We start from the raw sequence: 23,193 nt of genomic DNA, 5'->3' as shown, positions 1-23,193 counted from the left end.
CTTTCCCTATTATTTTTGGTAAATGGATAAATTGCTTCACTAATGCAGAAGTATTACATACATTGCTGGTTTTACATACGTGATGTGTTTCAAAGTGAAGTCCTTTTGCACACTGAGGAGGAAAGCTTTATGTTTTCATTTATTTTTGAACTTTGTTTCATCTTTTTGCTTGGATTATACTTTATGTCTGGCAGCACTTAACATCCTTAGTGCTCGAGGAGTGTTGAGGTGATGATGAAAGATCCCAATTTCTGTTGTGATTGTTCTTCATTTAGTTTGATGGGTGAAGTGACTGAGGTCTTTTTCCCATGGAAAGCATACATGATCTAAGGAAAATATTGGTGATCTTTATAGTTAACCACAGCTTATATGTGTAATCACTGCAGTGTGTCCATAGGCTTGTCTCTTATGTGTGGGATACATACATCTCCTGTTCTTGTGAAATTTGCCCACTTGTTGTTTCACTGAGAGGGCAGTGAATATTTGTATAGCAGTTACTGGTTTTCTCTTCTGCAAAGATCTCCAGAGAGAGGGGAGTGGGGCAAAAGCAAGCTAATAATAACTGGTCAGATGTGACCTTGCATAGGTCTCTTCTGTGAGACAATGTAAGAAACAGATAAAGCACATTCCTTGCTGTGAAAGGAATGAGTTCAGTTCCTATTGAACCTGGTGGGAACCAAGAGTTTCTATCCCCTTGGGAGGCAAGGCTTGGCATCTTGCAGAGGACTGAGGGCTCTGACTTACAGGCACAGCATGATAGCTGTATCAAAATGTGTGCATGCGTGCACATGGGTTTAAAATAATCTCAGTTGTTTAATAAGCTTCCAGATAGGTGTTTGATTGCTAGCTGTCATCAGATTGTAACAAAACTAGACCATTACTCTGTATTTGCTCTCTGCTGTCAAATGGTATTATGGCAGAGAGTTGATCCAGAAAGGCATAACTGTGAGAGTCTAGATATGAGTAAGAAGATGGTTGCAAAGGAGAAACCAAGTGAGCCTTTTTCTGGCCTTAATTATTGAAACACAGCTGTACTTCTTCTGCGGATGTGGACATGGTCCTAGTGAAGCAGCTAATTCCTCTCTGGTTTGTAGCTACCACACTGTCATTGTATGGTCACATGCCTTTGAGAAGCAACTGAGGTTGCTATTTGAGTATTCTTTTGCATCCCTGGCATGGGTTTGCTGTCTTGTGTTGGCCTGGGTGTGGGTCACAGTGGGGCAGCCAGAGAATTGCCACCCTCTACCTTGGCCCTGGACCAACACCGGCACATTGTGAGCTGAGTTCCCTCAGATGAACCCTAATAAACCAACCAAAAATCCAGTCACTGTAAACTAACTTTGTAGAATGACTTCAAGCTCTGCAGAGCATATGTAAGGAATAGTTGTTTACCTGTTCTGGTTTTCAGTAATATCTGCTGGGTTAGATATTGTACACTCTTCCACATTGCTTATTTAGAGCTTTCAAACCAATGCTGTTATGTATATTGTAGAATTAGGAATTATTTGGGAATTACCAATTATGTTTTCCTGTGTGATGCCAGTCCTCAATTCTTGTCAATATTTGCCCTCATTTTCTGTAATTCTAATGTATTTTTGATAGTACTTCTTTGAATTGCCTGCCTTTTCTCATTATAAAAAAAACTGCAAATGCTTCTGTAGTAACGACATTTCAGTTTGATTTTTTTAGTTAATTACAGTTACTAGAATGGGTTGCCAGGGTTTTGTTTCCAAAGAGTTTGGGAGCGGAGGGAAATGTCAGTTGTGTTTATGAGGGGATGACACAAGTCATTAAATCCATTGAAAACTTCTGTTGAGTTGGGCAGCCTAGCATTAGGCTGATGCAGTTGGCTTGGGGTGGGGGGGGAGTGGGGGAGAGTCCCACAACTTAACTGGACTAATGTTGCCTAATTGGGCTAATTTTCTTTCTGCTTCTTTTTTCTTTACAACAGCAACATGGCCAATGCGCTTGCAAACGCCATCTGCGAGCGCTGCCGGGGTGGCTTTGCCCCTGCGGAGAAAATTGTCAACAGCAACGGGGAGCTGTACCACGAGCAGTGCTTCGTCTGTGCCCAGTGCTTCCAGCAGTTTCCCGAAGGGCTCTTCTACGAGGTGAGCAGCCAGAGTGCCCCACTTGCCCCCAGCCTTTGCCTTGTGCCTTCATTCCATAGCAGAAGTAGCTATGGGCAGATCAATAGCTTAGAAAGTCCAAATGGCAAGAACTGAGTTCCAAAAGGATATGACCAGAAGAGGGAGAAAAACACAGAAGTATCTCTCTGCTAATTTGGAAGGCTTCAGTATATATAACCGTATTTAATGTGTAGCCTAATTTGATCAGAGCTGAGAAAAAAACTGGTGGAGATTTCTCTGTCAGTACAGAGTTTTTCCTCTGAAATCAGTGAATCTGATACAACAGAGAATCACAAAATGGTCTGTGTTGGAAGGGACCTAAAAGATCATCTAGTTCCAACCCCCCTGCCATGGGCAGGGACACTTTCCACTAGATCAGGTTGCCCAAAGCCCTGCCCAGCTTGGCCTTGAACACTGCCAGGGATGGGGCAGCCACAACTTCTCTGGGCAACCTGTGCCAGGGCCTCACCACCCTCACAGTAAAGAATTTTTGCCTAGTATCTAATCTAAATCTCCCCTCTGACAGTTTAAAACCATTCCCCCTTGTCCTGTCACTGCATGCCCTTGTAAAACATCCCTCTCCAGATTTCATACCAGAAATACAGAGAAAGCATACTGCTTTGAGAACAGTCATATAGAGGGAAACCCCAGCATCTTGCAGTCCATAGGAGATTTACCGCTGAGTTGAGTGAGGCCAGCATGGCATGTGAATAGGTGCACTTAGAGATGACGGTAAGTCAGCATGCTGTCGTCAGGGTGTGCAGAGAGCCCAAACCAGATGGGGCCTATATAGGGTCAACTCTAGGTTCAACGAAGTGGAGTATTCAAAATGAGCAGTTCTGGCATGCTTTCCAGGGTTAAAACCCGTTCTCATTCATATTTCTCAGCCCCAGGTAGATTGCCCTCAGCTCAGATGAGTATTTTGATACCAGTGTAATTTTCTTTTGCCTTCTACTGTTGTGGGCATTCAGATGTGGCTCAGCTATCTCAAGGATGAATTGGCTTTAGTGAAAGCTATAGCCTAGCTCATAAAACCTGAAGCATTTCTTACAAGGAAGGATAGATGATGTGAGACAGGGAGTTGCTGTTTGAGAGATAAGGTCTCACTCAAGTGGCTTGTAGTCCAATTTACAGTAAGTGGTTACAGGGTTTATGTCATACTGTGATCTGAGAAGGGAGGTGAGGAGTGTGTTAAAAGCACAATGCTATGCCCTCACATGCAGTGTGCCATCCTTGTGGCAACAGCACAGCAGTATTTCTAATTTTACAGAGCCACATTACATGGTGATGAGGGAGAAGCGTGGATTGGAAGAGAGGTGGCAAAGGAGATTCCTGGGGTTTTCTTTCTCTCACCTTGTTTTAGGATCAAAAGACTTTTCACTGCTGTAGGGATAGTGTTGCACAAGTTGTGGTAAAGTTGCTTCTAGTGTTCTGTAAGACATCAAAAGGTGAGCTGCAAGGCAGGAGCAATTAAATTAAAACAAAACAAAACACCCCCTAGATACTTACGTGTTGCATTACAATTGTTATATACTGAGCTGCTGCCTACTTGCAGGCATGGTAAAGAGTCCATCCTGATCTGTAAGATCTGAGGCAAGCGTAAAGTGATATGAATGTTCTAAACCTGAAGTATTTGTAGTTGTGTTAATAAAATGTATTTGCTCTACCTGAGTACTTTATTCATCCTTTTTCTGACTCAAAAAAACAGTGAGACATTCCAAGGACCTCTTTCAGAAAGTTGAACGGTCCTTTGTTAAATATAAAAGTATGAGAAATCCTGCTGTACACAGCCTGTATCTCCTAGGGGATGGACAAGAAAATCTTACTTTTCCACCTACTCCAGGTGGTTGCTCACAGGTGGCCATCCCTGAAACTCTTTGGCAGAGGCAAGTGTCCTGATGGTGTTTAGATATACTGGATTCAGGCATTTTGCTTCCTACTGCTACCTTGTTAACATTCATATTCATAATGGTTTGAGCACTCTCTTATTGCAGGGTGATGCTCCCTGTTAAAGACAGTAAGTCAGAAGTGAGTGTCAGTAGATTGTTCTGGGAATGAAAATAGCCCCATGTACTAAACGTGTTGGTTAATGTCACTAGGGCTTTTTTTCAGGCTGGGTAGAGACTTTGTTCTTGAGAAATGTCACACAGAAAGTGGAAAGTTTCAGTTGAGACCGGACATTTTTTGCCACAGCTGGCAGAGGTCAAATAATAGATGAGGATTAAATGAATATGTAAAGACTTGTGTGTGACTTGAACTTCACATCACCCTTCTAGCCCTTCTAGTGTGCCTCTGGCCCTTCTGGTGTCCACCACAAGGTTTTGTCCATGTCAGCAAGTCTCTCTGCTGCTGTTGGAGAGAGGTACCTTTTGGCCTGCTTAAGTATGCTTACAGTCTTCCGGTGATGGCTTACACATCTTAACCCACCCTTCCTCCCCCATCTATACTGACCTGTCCAGGGCATTTCTAGAGCATGTGGGCAGGTTGGTGGTGTCCATGCCGTCCCAGTCTTCATGCCTTCAGGGCTGTTTCAGCTGGGAAGTCTTTGGCAGGGCCTTCTCCTCTGTCTCTGAACCCTTGAAGGTATCCACACGTGTACCATGCTGCCAGAAGGACTCTCACTTAGCACTGAAGAGGCCAGTGAGATGATTGCAGTGGAAACCCCAACATGTTTTCTAGTGGTGCTGCTCAGGGAGAAGGATAGACAAGGGCACAGCTTGCTCTTCAGTCATTCAGCACCTGGGTACTGAGAGACGAGAACATACTGGGTGACGGCATTTGGGGGAGAGGGAGGGACAGCCCTAAGCTGGTAGAGGGTAGGCTTAGGTTGGCCGATGCTCAGGAGGTGGCTGACAGTGCTCTGAGGACTTGACATGGTCTGTATCACTGTCAAGAAGAAGTACTGGAAAAGATGAGCAGAAAGGAGTATCTTCCTCAGACTGGCTTAATGTGCTCTTTGGGAAGATCATGCATTTGGAGGGAGTTGTGGCTAGGTAACATGTCTTTCTGAGCAGGCTCTTTGTGGGTAAACACAGGCATTGCTGGTTGCCCGGCATGAGTTTGTGTTTATTCTGTGTCTGGTTTAGCTAAGCTGGTGTTCTTTGGAAATGATTTCCAGTTCTTACCAATTGAGAAGCCAAGTATTCTTCGCCTGCCTATTGCGAGCCTTGCAGAGTTCCCCCAGGTAGTCTTTAAGCTGCTTATCACGTTTGCTGTCAGGCGCTGCCGTGATAAGCTTCCACAGGGTGTTCCATGGGTGGGGGCTGAGCTGGTCAGACCAATGTGGGTCTCCTGTGCCATGGGACATATCTCCAGGCCACGTGCAGGGATCAGCACGGCTCACCTGGTCTGGCACTGGGGCTGAGCCGCTGCCAGGCACAGGCAGAGCACACAGAGCAGTGCCCATGCACAGCTTGGGGTTTGCACAGCGTAGCAGGAATTTTTGCTGATGTCCTTGTCAGCTTATGGTAGAAATGATAATACAGGTTTGTATCCAGCCAGTGTTGGCCTTGTTGCATAAGGGAGTAAGTGAGAGCTGTGTGCCTAATGTTGCATGGGAACTGGGGTTAGGGGCTGCTAGGATACATGTTCCAGTTTGCTCAGTGTTATCAGTTTAGCTTGCTTTCTTATGCCCTCAGCCTGAACAGAAATTAGAACAAGCACATGCCAGCAGTTTCCAAACTCACCATGCTTTGCTGTCACATGTGAAGTGGTAGCAATTCTGGTCTGCTTTTACTCCACTGCCTGAAAGCTGTTCATTCCCTAGAGCTGCTGTTGCAGCCTTACAACAGGTAGCAGTGCACAGTAATGTATTAATAGCAGAACAGCTGGGTAAAGGGAGAGCTCCAGTGGCATTGTGCTCGGAGGGACAGGTTGGCCCCACTATAATCAGTCAGTGGGCATTTCCTCCAACCGATGTTATTCAGGGGGGTTGGAACTAGATGATCTTAAGGTCCTTTCCAACACTAACTATTCTATGATTCTATGATTCTCAGGTCCAAGAATGGCTCCTCCCTGCTAGAAGCTGCCCGTGTTTCCCACTGGGAAGCATGGGGACATCACTGTCAGACAGGAGAGGTTAGGAGAGATGAGTCTTACCCCTGGTCTATCTGTTCATTAAGAGTCTCTTGCTGGGGTGTTTTCAGAAGCCCAACTCATTCTGCGCTGTGCTGAGGTGGGGGAGATAAAAGGATTTAGAGAGGTGCATTCCACAGTAGAGTTAGTACAGCAAAATCCTTATGGACCACTCACAAGAGCTATAATTGGGGAATCTGTATCACCTATTATTATTGTTGTTACTATTATTGTTATTGCTAGTGTTATTATTAATCTCATAATAATCAAATAAAATGGAATGGCACGGAGACCTTATAGCAGCCTTCCAGTATCTGAAGGGGGCCTAACAAGGATGCTGGGGAGGGACTCTTCATTAGGGACTGTAGTGGTAGAACAAGGGGTAATGGGTTCAAACTTAAACAGGGGAACTTTAGGTTAAATATAAGGAAGAAGTTCTTCACAGTGAGGGTGGTGAGGCACTGGAATAGGTTGCCAAAGGAAGTTGTGAATGCTCCAACCCTGGAGGTGTTCAAGGCCAGGCTGGACAGAGCCTTGTGGGACACAATTTAGTGTGTGGTGTCCCTGCTCATGGCAGGGGGGGTGGAACTAGATGATCTTAAGGTCCTTTCCAACCCTCACTATTCTATGATTCTATGATTCTATGAAAGGAGGATGGAGAGAGGAGGTGGCTGATTGATCTCGTTTCCTCAGTAACAAGTGACAGGACAAGAGGTAGCAGTCTCAAGCTGCACCAGGGGAGGTTTAGACTGGCTATTAGGAAAAACTTCTTCATCAAAAGGGTAGTCAGGCATTGGAACAGGCTGCCCAGGGAGTGGTGGAATTACTCCAAAAACTGTGTAGATGTTAAGTGTTCAAAAACTGTGTAGATGAGCCCCTCAGTGGCATGGTTTAGTGGTGGACTTGGCAGTCCCGGGAGAACAGGTGGGCTTGATGATCATAAAGGTCTTTTCCAACCTAGTTGATTCTATGATTCTGTAACTTTTATCTCCTAGATGAGAGAGAGTTCCTTTCAGTTTGGGTCTTTTTCTGAGATATTTGTAATAACCTGTAGGAAGACTAAAGGAAGCTGCAGCTGCAGTGCAGTGCTTGTCCGATTTGTTTCTATTCCAGCTGCACCTTGAGTGTTTTCTTAAAATGGGCTTTACCAGAAACTACCTTAAAAAAAGCATCTTTAGAGACTCAGGTTTTGTGCATGTCTTTCCACTAAGTTAGTTAAAAACGTGGAGATCAGCTGGAGGTTATGTCATGATGAAATGTCCTATGCGGAGCCATTTAACTCGGGGATCTCCAGAATACAACAATCAAATGACCTTGCTTTTAAAGTACGTGCTGTGGGTCATCCACAAAAGGCAGCACAAATGAACTGAGAAGGTTGAAAATATAAACAAGGCTGAATGGTAACCAACCTACCTGACGCAAGCCACAGGGGAAAAAAACCTGTTTGGTCTGCCCAGATCAACATGTGGTGGCGGATTTTGTTTCAGTTTAAAAAGGATTTTACCTGGCAGGAAGCAAGCACAACTCACAACAACCCAATAATTCCCATTACTTTTTGAGAGAATATCAGCACTCTGTCTCTCAATTTTTGTGTTTTGTTTGTTGGTTTTTTTTAAAGCTCCAGTTAAAAAAATAATCTTTTTTAGAGTTTTAGACTGGAAAAACCACTGGATAAATTGCTGGAAGGGACTTCTGAAAGAGTCTGTATCAAATGTGTCTTTCTGTTCTTAGAATGTGCAATTCAGGTCAGGCAAAGGAATTAAGTTTCTGATCTCAAGAGCATTCATTAGATCCTCATCCTGCCACTTGCATGAGTAATTACTATGCTTATATTGTATTTAATCCTTGGAATTTAATATTATTAAACAGGTAATCTTGAAGCACATTGCTGTATTTTCTCTCCATCCACCAAAACTTAATGTGGCTAGTATTTTATGCTATTTGCTTTGTTTTGTCTTAGGCCCAGGAAAAAGAAAGGAGTGGGGTTTCCTGCTGTCCCCCTCCCTCCACTGTTTTAAACTAAGGCATTAAAATCCAAACATATTATAGCATAATTAATACTGTCTATCTAGTTTTGACATGCTACTTGGCATTTGTGTCTAAAAATGATGTGCCTTGAAGGTATCTAAACATTTCGCTTACTTTCAGGACATACTTGCCTGCATGTTTTTACATATTCTTTGGCTAAATTGCTGATGCAGTGCTGTAGAACTTTTTTTCTCCATATGGGGTTTTTTTCTATGCAAGCTTGAACTGCATCTGAACTTCTTTAAGCTGTGATAAAATTCAGATCCAACTCCCTTTGAGACTGGTTCCTTGTATCATCACATAGGTGTAGTGAACTTTGCTCCTTAAAATTTGGACTCAATTTTAAGGGTCTTTTCCAGCCTAAATGATTCTGTGATTATACAAAATAAGCATTATAAAGGAAAAAACTGTTTTCCTTTCATGTTTTGGCTGTGCTGCTCTGCAAATTGCAAGGATTTGTGTCCCTGGGTGTTTTTTCTCCCCCCATACTTACTTCCTCCATTATGCTGGGTCATTCCTGCAGGAAATGTAGAGTGGGGAAGAGATCAAACAGGTTCAGGGAAAATGCTTCCCCTCCAGGAGAGGTTTTTGTTAGCTAATTTCCTGCCCAGAATTTACCCAGTTGCATCAGAGGCTCAGCAGTCTGTCAAAATTCAGATGTCTCGTGATGTAAATGGGTGACGGAAAATGCCTTACACTCTGAGCAGCATTAGAGGAATGGTGTATTAATAACACTATGTGCGTTGTAGTAGCTGAATTAAGGTGGATGGATTTAATGCCTAGCACATGGTCTGGTTTTTTTGTGCAGCCTCTCATGTTTTACTACCCACTTGCATCTGGAAACAAACTGGTGTGTTACATACAGCATTTATTTTACAGGCATGCTCTTCATTCCTCTAACACTCAGATTTTTTTTTCCATTTGTAGTTTGAAGGGAGGAAGTACTGTGAACATGATTTTCAAATGCTTTTTGCCCCTTGCTGCCATCAATGTGGTAAGTTTTACGTTGAAGTGAAACACTTAACACTGATCACAAACGGGAACGTCACAAGGGGAAGAGGTGCAACCCCTGTGTGTGTGTTCTCCGGGAGATGGCTCTGTGCTGCTGAGCATCTGAACTTCCAGAATGAACTAAACTTCAGACAATTTGGGAAGCTGCTTTTCCTAAAGGTCATCAAACAATATGATGTAAAAAAAAGCAAAAGCAGAAAAAGTTTGCTTACTTGGTTAGGTATTTTGCTTACTTAATTAGGTAATTTAGTTAATTAGGTGTTGATCCAGTGAACAGACTGTTCTTTATTATGGTGATTATATACACCATTCATGACTCCTGATTATATATATCTGTACATCTGCATGTGATCATATTTGGCCCTTCTCATGCAGTTGAAACCCTGCAACAAGTGTTTGTTATCTGCTCTGACACATTGTAATACATCCATGCCGTCCAGCTCCCCACAGAAGCAGCAACAGCCTTCAGCATTTAGTGTTATAATCAAATGATGGTCAGCTGGTCCCCTGTTGTATTTACCTTTAAGGCTTCAGCATCTAATGTCCACCCTATGTAACACCAAGGGCTGCTTTTTGTTTGCCACTGTTGATGTAAATGCTTGCGTGTCTGCTGTGCTGTAATCATTTGCAAAGGTTTTTTTCCTTCCCCGCGTGTGACACATTGTGCTTGGGCAGGGCTGGGAAGTCATTACTTGGCTATTGTTTCCACTAGTCTGGAAGCTCTTGTGTTCCTGTGGCACCTTGGCAAGGCACTACGGTTTTCACTTACCTCAGTGAGGCCTTTCACTGTGTGGAAGGAGGGAGTTAACACCAAGGGAGAGGGAAGCAAATGTTATGGACCTTTGAATTTAAAGCCGCAGATGTGAGCAAGCAGAAGAGGAAGAAATGGGTTGGTGATGATTTCTGAGGAGCTACGCAACCTATCTCCAGGGTTTCTCTCGCCTAGCTGGCGCAGCTCCCATTTCTCCTGCCCTGGCTCCTTGTAGCACCAGCTTCCTTGAAACATCATCAAGGTCCTGCACAGAGCTGGGCTTTGCCACTGCTTGGATTTAGTAAGCACAGCCAAAATGGACATGCCTGTTGTCAGCGATGAGGCCTCGAGCATTCCTGACATTTCTGGAGTCTGTGGGGTTTTGTTCTTGAAAAGCTATGACTTCATGGGAATGCCACAGAGCCTCATGCCCGATGTTACCGTCTGCATCAGTTACCTGCCCGATCGCTTCCCTTTGGCAGCTGCTGGAGTTGTATTCTCCAAGGCCAGGACTCAGCCTCCCACAGCACTTGGTAGCTGATCCCAATGCATTTTACGCAGAGCCTTTGTACTGCTCAGGGGCCTTGGCTACAGTGTCCACATAGGGAACGACTGGATCCTGTGTATGGTGGACATAGCTCCACTGCCTGTGTGATACAGGCACACTGTGCATGCGAAACAGTGATTTTCATGCTATTTTTTAATGCCTTGCAGGACAGGACTCCTTGTGGTAGGTCAGAAGCTGTGTGTGTTAGATCGACTGTTCTGCAGCTTCACTGCAGCTCTGCGTTTTGAATCCACAGGAGGTTTCTTGCAGGAGATCCATAGCCACCCAAGCCCAGTTATGTTGTGCTTTGAGCATAGAGCCTCTTCAAGGCTTGGTCCTAGTGGAGTAGAAACCTCTATGATGTACATGATAAAGCTGTCATCTTCTTAGAAAAAAGGAGAAAGATGATTAGGGCACAAGAGAGACATATTACATAAAGAACTCCATATGTTTCTTAACAGCTTGAGAGCAGATAAGTAAAAACAGAAAAGGGACTGATAAAGGATGGTTGCAGAGAGAGGATAGAGTGTGCATGTAGAAGGGCTTGTCTGTCTGTAAAGAATAGAAGGTCCTTCGTCAGCAAGGATGTTTTCTTCTGACCCATAGCAAAAAAACCCAAACAAACTCAAACACCAGAGTTTAGAACCAGAACTATGATACTGAAAGCAATGTATCCCACCAGATTTGGGGGGGGGAGGAAGAGGAGGATGTTGTCATTCTGGCAATTCTGTTGTGGGTTGGTTTTAACTTTGTCTAGCATGGTATTTTACATCCTGGTGTTGTATTTCTTACAGGTGAGTTCATTATTGGTCGTGTTATTAAAGCTATGAACAATAGCTGGCATCCAGAGTGCTTCTGCTGTGATATCTGCCAACAAGTATTGGCTGATATTGGATTTGTCAAGAATGCTGGCAGGTAGATCTTCACCCTTCCTTCTGCTAACGGTCATGAATAAAATTAAGTAAGAGAGGTTTTGGTTCCTGAAGCTTTCCAGCTGAGTTGGAATAACTGAAGCATCTTTTGTGGGGAAAAGGTCTAAGAGTGCATGACAAAACTAAGAATGGTTATCTTAGAATACACACTTTAAATATTAACAGTTACCTGCTTTAACATCAGGTTTCTTGGCAAACATAGTGACATTTTGGGGCCATTGTTATGCTTAATAAGAGAGAAAATACTCAGTTACAGAAGCACTGTCTTTATTTTTTTAATAGAATTTTGTACTTTCTTTTTTCAACTTAGGTTTCCAATTTTGGTCTTGTTTAGCACCTATTTATTAATAATTGCTTTAAGTTCAGTGGGAACCTTCACAGAGCAGGATATTTTCACCAGCTGTGATCAGACGAATGTTTGACAGGTGAATTTTACAGACGTTGGCTTCATATGTATAATACAAGAATTTATAGCAAAATTTGTTTCAGCACAGCTTAAACTCAAATGAGGCTCCTGTAGTGACAGAAGAGAAAAAGATTGCCCTGCCTCTTATGAACTTGGTTTATCTAGCTAGGAAGTCACTTCAAAGTATACTTCCCTCCAAAAAAGGCTGATTGAAAGGAGGTTCTAATAAAACTTTGGCTTATAGTTTGCACTGTAGTACCTGGTACCAGTACTTACCTCTCTGTTTTTATGCTGTTTCAGACATCTCTGCCGTCCTTGCCATAACAGGGAAAAAGCCAGAGGCCTGGGAAAGTACATTTGCCAGAAGTGCCACGCCATTATTGACGAACAGCCTCTCATATTCAAAAATGATCCTTACCACCCTGATCATTTCAACTGTGCGAACTGCGGGTAACTCGAGTTCCGCGAAGGGAAACGGGAAAATGCTGGCTTTATTTGCTTCATCAATTTACATCTTAAAGTGAAAACCTCTCCCGTACAGCTGGCAACAGGGGTGGGGTTTGGGTGCCTTGCAGCTAGGTGTGTGTTACTGCCTTTGGGAAGGTGGAGTCGGACCTTGAGTTCAACCAACCTGTCAGGGAGTAAAGAAAGATTGGACAAGGTGGTACCTTACAAAATACAAAGTATGGACAGAGAAAATGGTTTCTGCAGTAGCAGAAGGGTAGCTTGTTATTCTGCTATGAGAGGAATAAAAGTGGTCCTCTTTGGCTGCTTGAGTTACTATCTTGCCTGTGTTATTTCTTTTTAGTTGAGTGGCACACAAACTTTGTTCTCTCCTTTTAAAACTTATCTTTTCTTAGACGCTTTCTCCCATCTCATTTTACCAGCTTCTGCAACTGCAGTCCATGAAGCTGTGCATTTTTGCACTGCACTGATGCACAGCCCATGGAGCATTGTAGGATGTAGCATGGATTATTAGTTGTTTATTTCTGGTGCAAAGGAAGCTACCATTTCGTTGCCATAGCAAAGACTGATTTGAATAACGACATGTGTAGTTGTGTCAGTGGCAACCAGCTGATAGCATTAGTGAGTATGGTCACACTGAAAGTTTAGGTGTTCTCAGCACTCTAACCATGCAAATTAGTAGAAAGTAGAGTATACAAGGGCAATGAATAAACATAGTTAGCTCATTTGAGTCCATAGTTTTCTTTCTCTGAAGTTTGATACAAGGAAAATGTACCTAGATGTAGAGGACTATGTTTTACTTTCAGTTACAGCTACACAAATCTAAAATAAACCGGTGATAAGATTGCCAGTATATAGACCAGACACGTCTGCAGCTTGCACACACACATGTGCCACATAACCAGAATGCAGAATGCCAATAGCTCAGCTGCGGTTTCCAGAGACTTAGTGCCTTAGTGCCTCTCACTGTGCAGCCCATTCTCAGTTTATTGTGATCAGTCTCGAACTGTGTTGAACTATGTCATATTTGATGCTGCTGCATTACTGTAGGACAGATACAATTTCTAAAATGTTGAAAGTTACTTTTTTCTTTTCAGAAACTCTCAGGAGTTGACATTGTTCAGTGCTGTTACTCATGTTCTCAATTAATGAACTTTTGAACAGGAAGGAACTTACTGCTGATGCTCGTGAGTTGAAGGGAGAATTATACTGCTTACCCTGCCATGACAAAATGGGCGTCCCCATCTGTGGGGCATGTAGGAGACCAATTGAGGGCCGTGTGGTGAATGCAATGGGCAAACAATGGCATGTGGAGGTAAACATCAGATGATACAGGTTGTCTTTTACGAACATAAATGTTAACATACTTATCTGTGATTTTGCTGATCAATTTCAATGAAAGGATTAGCAAAGTATGCAGCAATGATTAGTAAATGCCTTCTAATCCTGTTTTCAGCCTTCTTGTGGTTGGTCTTCCATGGCAAAACAGGAGTTATTTCCTACCTTACAAAGAGCTTTGACTGTGAAACTAAAAGCAATTATCAAAGGAAGCACTGTGAGGTCTTTTCAATAGAAAATTTCAGAGCATGAAGTAGTATGAGTGGAAATGCACTAAAATTCTGTGTCAACTGTAATGTTACTGAGCACCATAATACCCTTACCTCTTCCATAGGCACCTGCCATGTAAATATCTCTGAAGCACTTTATGTGAAAGTTTGTGTTTCAAGGGTGTGTACAAGACTTAGTTCCACATCTTCAATTGAATTCAGAAAGATAAACAGTTTATTCCTTTTGTTGTCTTCACAAGAGTGTAATCATGTTGCAAATGATCAACAATTTAGTATCTCTTCATTCTGTTCATTGATAACATATGAGAATCCCTTTGCTTGTTTTTTTCTTGTTGTAACTTTTGGATTGAAATCTTGAAGACATTAAAAGGAACATTATTTTAGTGGTCTAAATGTAGGAACAAGAAAGTTTTAATTTTCTTTTTCAAGATGGCACAGCTAGCTCAGTAGACTTCAGTAATGTTCAGCATTGGGTTTGGTTGGTTTGCTTTCAGAAAAGATACCATTACTTCCAAATAATAATAAAAAAATTCTGTGTAATTTTCTCTGTAGCATTTTGTTTGTGCAAAATGTGAAAAGCCATTCCTGGGTCATCGTCATTACGAGAGAAAAGGCTTGGCGTATTGTGAAACCCACTACAACCAGGTAAGGTTGAGTATTTTTTAAAATGGTGTTAATTGGTGAACTCATGAATTGGTTTTATTACGTAGAGATGGAAAACCATGGACAGACATTCTTCTGTTCTCTTACAGGCACCTGTGGGTGTAATGCCAATTAGCAGGTGTTCTGTTGCAGTTAATTCAGATGGGTTTCTCTATACACTGGTCTGGTATTGAGAAAGGAAACTGCAGGTATTTCACAAAGGATAACCAAGACAATCAGTACAGAGTTGTTCTTCAAGCGTAGTGGTACTTAAGTAGAGCTGTTACGAGCTTCTATATGTCTGGGAGACCATAGCAGATAATGGGCTCCCAAGAAGCTAAAGTATATTTGCCACTCAGTAGCTGTGGTTTAAGATAAGGCCCTAGTGACTAATGTCCCTAATGTTCCCTACAGCTGCTGCTCTACGGTGACTGTGTGTTAACACACACACACCGACTCACCCAAGTCATTCATTAGGTTGCTGAAGACTGCAAAGACTAAATTTGTTAGATGACACCACCTAGTGACCACTTGGATTTATATAGGATTCTATACCATAGAATCATACGATCACAGAATGGTTTGGGTTAGAAGGGACCTTAAAGACGATCTAGTTCCAACCCCCTGCAATGGTCAGGGACACCTCCCACTAGACCAGGTTGCTCCAAGCCCCGTCCAGCCTGGCCTTGAACACTGCCAGGGATGGGGCAGCCACAGCTTCTCTGGGCAACCTGTCCCAGTGCCTCACCACCCTCACAGGGAAGGACTCAATCATCTCTCTCCAGACTCCCTTATTGTGTATTCCTGCATCATGATGCATAGACCTTTTTTATTTGGAAGCCGTCAGCACTGTGTCATGTCCACCTCTTCATTTGTATAAATACAAGAGTAAGTGTTATATCTGGGAGTTGTAAGGCACTTGCTAATTACAGATGGATTCTTACTTTGTCAGTGATGAAGGGCAGATGATTGAAAAGTTGCTGGCGTACTTGTAGACAATAAATGCCATGATATTAGTAGTAATCATGTTGCAGCCATGATGGGGCAACCGCAGATCCCAGACAGGAGCTGTATGTAGAGTGGACGTCTTTTACTAGGTTAACTTCTACAGTTAGAAAAAAAGACATGAAACTTTGGGCACTTCTTAATTGTTAAATTGTGGACAAATGTTAAGCCCTGAAATAGAATGAATAATTTTTGGCCTAAATTTTCCTCTTTTTTTTTCCCCCTTCTCCTTTTTTTTGTTTTTAAATAAAAATAACATTTCCTTAATTTTTGCCAGAAACAAATGTTCTAGTCATGCATATAACTCCAAATGTTAAACTGGCTGATTAGTAACAACACATATGTGACACTAACTGCTGTATTTCAAATGCTTGGGATTAGAGAAATGTTAAAACAAAACAGAATTGATCAGAGGTAAGCAAATGTTTTCATCTTTAATATTGTAAAGACTTTTTGTGATGATATAATGCAAAGTGTACTTGGAAAACCAGACCAGACTTGCCAGCATTCTCTTTATTTTACTGAAATACTGTGCCCATCAGCTGAAATATTTTGTTAGTTTGAGAAGTTCCCCTTGATAAAATCATTGCATTAAAAATCTGTCACTTCTCTTTCCTCTTTAGCTATTTGGTGATGTTTGTTTCCATTGCAACCGTGTGATTGAAGGAGATGGTAAGCACTTTTCTGTTTCCTTAATGTTCCTTTCTGATGGAATTTCTCTTTAAAAGTAGAAGGGAAAGCAGCCCCCTGTTGAATCCTTGATTGTTCTCATTAAAACAAAACGAACCATTCTCTTGATCAGAGATTAGGTTAGAGCTGATTAGCCAGAGACCAAATGGTAGGAAAACTTTACAGCAAGCATTTCATGACAGTAGAAGACCACTCAGTGTCTGAACAGAACTCTGGTCAACTGGAAACCCCTTATTGACATGCAAAGGCCAGGAATGCTGGGAGATGCACAGAAGTGGCTTCCTGCCTCACCAACTTCCAAATAGGACACATGCAATGGTGAGAATGACTACACAGGCATCTCCTCAAACGAGTTTAGGGATCATGAACCAAATATGAAAAAGTATTTAGATATTGAAAGACATGGGTGGGTGATCTAAGGGACTTTTAAAAAAGTGCCTACTTCCCGTTACGTCAGTTTGGTTCCTAGAGTACCACAGGCACCTGTGTTTTGAAATCTAGGCTGATGATAATGTCACAAAACCAGTAAAGGTCATTCTTGGAAAGATATGACCTGTAAAGGCACAACTGGAAGCAAACAGTTTAAGTTTTTTGGGGGGTTTGTTGTTTGTTTGGTTGTTGTTTTTTGAGGGGAGGTGTGGTTTTGTGGTTTTTCTGGGACAACCGGCTATGATAAAATGCCAAAAGCAAATTATTCTACCTGAAATAATGCAACATTATGTGCTTATTTAGCCCTGCCTGAAGTAAATACTATAATACTAATGTTAGCCTAAGCCAAAGCCATTAGCAAAGTAGGAGGAAGCCTCTAGCATGTAAAAAGAGACATAAACTAGTTTGTAGTCATGTAACTATAGGGTGAGACTTAACATTCCAGAGATGTGCTTTCCCCACATTTTCTGGACTGGAGCTGCAGAACAACAATCCAAAACACTTTAGAGGAAACAGTGTCCTCATCTTCAGTAAGATTCTACAAAAATGAGCACAACTGGAACTTGAGGTGAATGAATAAATCCATTTTGACCCATAAATACATCTCTGTATGATTCTAACCTTTCACCTTATTATCCAACACCCATGTTGTATGTTTTGGTCTCTCTGGAAATGAGCACAATAATGTATAATGCAGTCATTTCTTGATTTTCAGTGTATGTCTTCAGTTCTTCTTTCATTTATGCACCCAAATTTGACACTGCTGTCACAAATTATGATTATCCAGTATTGTTCTCTCTCTGACTGGTGAAACAGACGTCCATGGCAGCATTTTTTTGAGAGTCTATGACTGTTGCTTGGGAGCAAAGACTTTCATCTGACTAGCACTGTTTTGGCAAGCAGTGGAATAACTGCATCTGTGGACATGCTTGCCCCATAGTGCAGGAAAAAAGCTCTGCATGATAATGCTCTGGTTCTGTTTGTTGTTGACAAAATACTATATTTTATGAGAAGACTGTTGTCCTGCATCCTCTAACTTAGATTAAGAAGAGAGACCCATTTGGCAGGGAAAACTGAGAAGGTATATCGAAAAAGAGGGAGAACGGAAAATGGATTGAGATACAGAACAAAGGGAAAATACTTCCTTTCTTTCCAAAGCAAAGAATAAAACTATATCCAAGTTTATCTTGATCAAGTAATTTACTCCATGAATCCATAGATGTTTTCACCTTGATAGTGCTGATTTACCAGCAGTGTCCTGACTGCTGGCTTCATGTTATTTCTTGGGCTGTGCGAGTGCTACTGTTGATGGCCCTGCAGTCTGAGCTGGACCTGAGAAATGAAAACAAATGAAAACATAAATACACTTTTGCTGGATTGCTCTTCAGCTGAAAAAGTTTCCTGATGAAGTTGGAAACACAGCCTCACCTGAGGTCAGTATGGTATGAGAGGAGGTGGAGGCAAAAAACAGGAGGCAGAAGGAGGTTAAACAGGTCTTGCCTCAGCTTTATCAATGCTCACAGTCCTGCTACACTCCACTCTGTTCTTCAGGCCTCATGAACATGTGAGCTTAAAAATTCCTGTAATAACTTCTTTTTTGGTTTGGGGTTTTTTTGTGATGTTAATGATTTCTTTTTTTTCCCCATCACCTAGTTGTGTCTGCTCTGAATAAGGCATGGTGTGTGAACTGTTTCGCTTGTTCTACTTGCAACACTAAGTTAACACTCAAGTAAGTTTATCAATAAAAGAGCGATGCCTTCAAATATACCAGTGTTTATCTTCAGAGTGTAGATGTTCCTATAGTGTAACTGTACGGTATGAAAAACATAAAAGCAGCATTGAGAAAACATGTGCATCTTTCTTCTTCTTGCTCCACTTAGTAATTTACATCTTGTTCAGCTCTTTGTTCAGGTCTTCCTTCACTTAGTCTTCTTAACTCTTCTCCTTTTCTGTCCTTTATTTTTATTGTGTTTAACTCTAAAGGGATAAGTTTGTTGAGATTGATCTAAAACCTGTCTGCAAACACTGTTATGAGAAAATGCCAGATGAATTTAAGCGACGACTTGCCAAACGGGAACGTGAAGCAAAGGATAAAGAGAAGCAGAAAAAGAAAAAGCCAATCTGTTTGTAAACTTTTTTTCCTTCTCACCACCATCTCTGCTCCTTTCTTCTTTGGTCAGTGCTAAGGATGCTTCTATTTTTTTCTTGCATGAATTTATGGCATGCAAAATGAAAATATTTTTCACACAACTGCAACTTGAAATCTTAACTTGTTATTCCATTATCTTACGTTTAGTCTGTACAGCTCTGCAGTTAGGTTTTGAAGGCTTTTCAAATGCCACAGTTAATAAATATGGGCATTTGGGTATAAAGTGCATAACTTACTCAACAGGGTACTTGTAATCACTGCCTACAGTGTATAACCTTGTAAAAGTAACTTCACAGATATGTCTAAATTGCAGTTGTAATTTTTTGCCTATGCACATTTAATAGTGTACTTTTAAAATGTATTTTTCACTGTCCCTGATGCTAAAACTTTGTCTGGTTTTTGCTGTGTCATTTTAGGAATAAATTTGTTGAGTTTGACATGAAGCCTGTCTGCAAAAAGTGTTACGAGAAGTTTCCCCTAGAGCTGAAGAAAAGACTGAAGAAACTAGCTGAAACTTTGGGAAGGAAGTAAAGACTTCATCTGCTCTCCTCCTCCTTTGTGAAAATCCTATATATATTACCTGGGGGGAATGGGGCTGTTTTGAGGCTGCAGGCAGGCAACAAATGTGATGTATGCCTTTGAATGAAATTGTCTTAAGATTCTCTGTTTTCTACCTGAGAACATGTATGCTTATTTGTTGGCAAACAGACTGTACTTCTGAACTAAATTAAATACCTGCTCACCTGAAAGGTTTCTGACCCTGACAATGCAGTTGAACTGATGCAGGTGGCCCATTCTGCACAGTCGTCTCTGTGGAATTTTACAGGGAGAATTTGCTTGTGAATACCTGTGAAAAGAAATTGTGCAAATGTGTCCAACTTTAGGGGCGTGTATTGTCATTTATATTGATGAAAGTATTAAACTCCATATTAAGCATGTACACAAAATGTGCTCAAGTGACTTGGGCAAGAATCCGACACACTTCTCCGTGTTGGAAAAATCTATACTTGGATTTCAGGCCAAGTTGTCTCATTAAGGAGCCTTGTTTCAGATGGTTTGATCAGATTTCTAAATACAGTCACTATACAAATGACCTACTTCTTATAGATTATGCTTACATGATGAATCTTTGTGCATCAGGCTTAGCATGAAATACCTATATAAAATACGTATTCCTATTGCAAGAAACGAGCATACTCAGAACTACTTGAATTTTGCGATATTCCACTCAAAATAACACATTAACTTTTATATATGCTTTTGCCTTCTATTTACTTTTTGTGCCTTATTCTGCTGGACCTTACATAACAGTGTTCTATTAAATATATATATATAGTTTTATTTTTTATTTCATATTTTTATGCAGAAATATATACAAGGTATTTTCAAAAGGTAACATTAATTATACAGGATGTGAGAAATATTTTATTTCAAATGTGAACACCTGAGCTTAAAATTTAGCTTCTAGGCTTCATTGATTTTCAGAACAGTACTGAAAGTGTGTATTTCAGTGAACTGGCAATATTACTTTTACACCTAAGGGTGTAAATATACAAGGTTTGATCCTGCTAGGATCTACTTCTATAGCCATCCTCAAGAACTGAGCTCACAAATCATCAGAATTCCTTATAACATACATTTAATTGTTTTATACTATTGACTTCTGTCCATGCAAATCTATTTTATTTTTCCCTTTCTTATAGAAAATACAGTTACTTAGAACTTCTTGATGGTACATTATGAAGTGTGCTTTTTTTTATTATTCTTATTATTTTTTATATATTAGTGACTTAAACAGATGTTATGTAATTACATTATAAGAAGTAATATTTTCTTTTCCGTTTATGAAAAATTAGTTGCTTTAAAATGCCTGCTTTCCAGTGTCCTCAATAAAGGCTATGTTATTAAATCTTGTATCACCTCTCTTAAATGAGTGCTTGAGACGGGTGGGAAAGCAACTAGGCTCCCTTGTTTCCTTATGCTTTTACCTGTGACTGTCTGTAAGTACTTCGTTATTATCCTGATTTAAAGGGGACGTGCCCTTCCCACTGTAGTTAGTTCTTAGGTTCATGAAAGAAACTGCAGTTTGTTATATAAAGAACAGCTTGATTCTTCTTAGTCTTTTCTGCATTGGCATAGTCGCTGGGTTTTCCCCAAGAAAGTATTTTGTCTGAGTTTAAAACATGCACCTTCCTATCAACTTTTTCAGTCTTCTTGCACTGTAATGAAACTGTCACTGTAATGAATCTTCCAGCTTCGTGCTAGATAAGGTGTTTTTTGACTACTTTATCCTGTGTAGTTATTGAATGCTGTAACAGTTCAGCAACTGAATGCAGTCCTGACTGCGTTCAAGACTAGAAAAGCTTAAAATGTCCCCCCAAAAATTTACATAACTAGCATGATCGCGCCCCACTGGGATTTTGAACTGTGCCATGGATTGAGTAGACCGTACTAAGCAATGCTCTCTTCGAGTTCTAATTCACTTCTTGTTCTAGTTACACTGACTACACCTTTTCCTTCAGACTATGTATGCACAGGCTTACTGCTTACAGAGTTGGGAATGGTCCCTAAGCCTGAGGCTAAATAGCAAGACCTGGCTCACCTTCACATTGCTTGGGATTACATCCATGTACAACACAGAGGCCTCATTTGCACTGTGCAGCCACAGGTCGGCTCTTGACTCAGTGGTAGCCCTGTGGTCCTAGCACGGGATGGGGTTTTTTTCTGTTTCCAAGTTCCTGATGGTAAAAGCTGTGCTACTTGTTCACCAGGGCAGCAGCTTTCATTACATGAACATGAACATGTGTATCTTAGACCCCACGATGTAGCCCCGAGAACATCTGAGGGTACCTGAACATTCAAAGCCTGATGAATCATGGAAAAAGGTTGGTTGGTTGGGACTGCTGTAGATCAACTAGCCTAACCATCTGCTCAAAGCATGTCTAGCTCCAAGCTGGATCATTACTGAAGGTCTTGCTCAGCCAAGCTGTATCTCCACATAAGATTTCACAGACCTTTGTGGGAAATACATTCCAGTGCTTAATGGTGAAATTTTTTTATTATTATTGGAGTCCTGTCTCAAGTGGAGGGTTCCCTGAATCCATACTGCTCTCCTGGGAGCTGTCTTTGGAGTGAACTGTCATTGAAATAATACTCCTGGCCATTGTCACGAAGAGGATTAATTAAAAGCAGTTGCAAAACAGAGCCAGGGAGCAAGGTTGCAATTTGGCAGCCTGGATGATTACATGGCTGGTGTTGAAGCTCACTTCCTGGCCTGTCAGTGTTCTAAATATTATGCATAGCTGCACATACTTTCCTGAAAGAGGTAGAGTTTATTGTTGTTTTTCTACCCATCACCCCTGCTAGGTCTCTTAAAAAAGGCTATGAGCCTGGGATTTGGGAATGGATGCCTCAGAAGTCTGGCCTCTTTCTGCTGCATGGGCCCAACCACACAAGAGCGAAAAAAATTCCTTCAGAAGCCCCTGTTTAACTAACAGTAGGGAGCGCTTCACAAATCCCAGTGGATGTAGGCGTAGGGGGAAGAAACTGAGCCTAAAGCTCTTCTGCGGCTGGTGGTGCAAGCGCTGGGCTCTATTCCAACGCGCAGGTAGCGAGGCAAGCTGCCCGCAGCTGGGATTTAGGGACAGCACTAGAGTCAACTGCTGCCCTGCCTGGTGAGCTGCGCCCCTGGTACTGACACCACTGGGGACATGCAGTGTGCCCCTTCCACAGCGATGGGTGAGAAACAGCAGCCACTGTCAAGGCGCTGGACCTTGTGTGTAAGGCGGCAATTTCCCGCGCCTCCCCATCGGCTGATAAGCAGTAACTTCCTCCATGAGCCAGCTGAGACAGCACCAGTGTTCTCTGCACCGGCAGCAAGGCTTTTAGTGCTCAGCCTGGCAGGTGCTGATAACCCCAGCTGCAGACACGCTATAGAGAAGTACAGAGACAAGAAAGATCTTTATTGGGGAATTAAATCCAATGTCTAAATAAATCACCATTAATAGAAGAACTAATAAAAGAGAGGGTTAATCTGTTCAGTCAGGGTGTTAATATCAGTGCTGCTGGTCTCCCTACATGAACAAGCAGCCGTGTTTTCTTTTTTCCTGCAAAGATGGTAGAAGCTGTGGGGAGGTCAGTGTTTTGCAGGCGTAGCAGGACTCACAAGGCTATCAATGGGTTGCTTGATTAAGAACTGGACAATCTTTTAATGATGCTTTTTCAGATACAGAGCCCATCAGCCTCATTTTGACCAGAGTGTCTGAACTGACAGAAGGGTAGTTCAGGGGAGATGACCTGAGGCTGCCTGCTCTGAACTGCACCGTGAGCCACCACGCCAGGAACACCACGCTTAGGGCTCCTACTTG

General features: G+C 41.8%; 1 protein-coding gene across 2 annotated transcripts in view; it reads left to right on the top strand.

The window, feature by feature from the left end:
- The window catches only part of LOC104408099 (LIM and senescent cell antigen-like-containing domain protein 1), a 36,354-nt gene extending 16,884 nt beyond the window's left edge, over positions 1–19,470 (top strand). For both annotated transcript variants that reach the window (XM_010017584.1, XM_010017583.1), the window contains exons 2-10: positions 1,952–2,111; positions 9,159–9,225; positions 11,335–11,455; positions 12,179–12,328; positions 13,508–13,658; positions 14,464–14,556; positions 16,182–16,230; positions 18,331–18,406; positions 19,243–19,470. In XM_010017584.1, coding sequence (XP_010015886.1) covers positions 1,952–2,111; positions 9,159–9,225; positions 11,335–11,455; positions 12,179–12,328; positions 13,508–13,658; positions 14,464–14,556; positions 16,182–16,230; positions 18,331–18,406; positions 19,243–19,357 — 982 coding nt within the window. In that variant the 3' untranslated portion in view covers positions 19,358–19,470. The remainder of the gene's footprint in view (positions 1–1,951; positions 2,112–9,158; positions 9,226–11,334; positions 11,456–12,178; positions 12,329–13,507; positions 13,659–14,463; positions 14,557–16,181; positions 16,231–18,330; positions 18,407–19,242) is intronic.
- The last annotated feature ends 3,723 nt before the right edge of the window (positions 19,471–23,193 follow it).

This window comes from Nestor notabilis, unplaced genomic scaffold (genome assembly GCF_000696875.1).
Source record: "Nestor notabilis isolate BGI_N333 unplaced genomic scaffold, ASM69687v1 scaffold4007, whole genome shotgun sequence".
Lineage (NCBI taxonomy): Eukaryota > Metazoa > Chordata > Aves > Psittaciformes > Psittacidae > Nestor > Nestor notabilis.
Note: the sequence above shows the minus strand (reverse complement) of the source record. Positions and strands in the feature narration are given on the sequence as shown.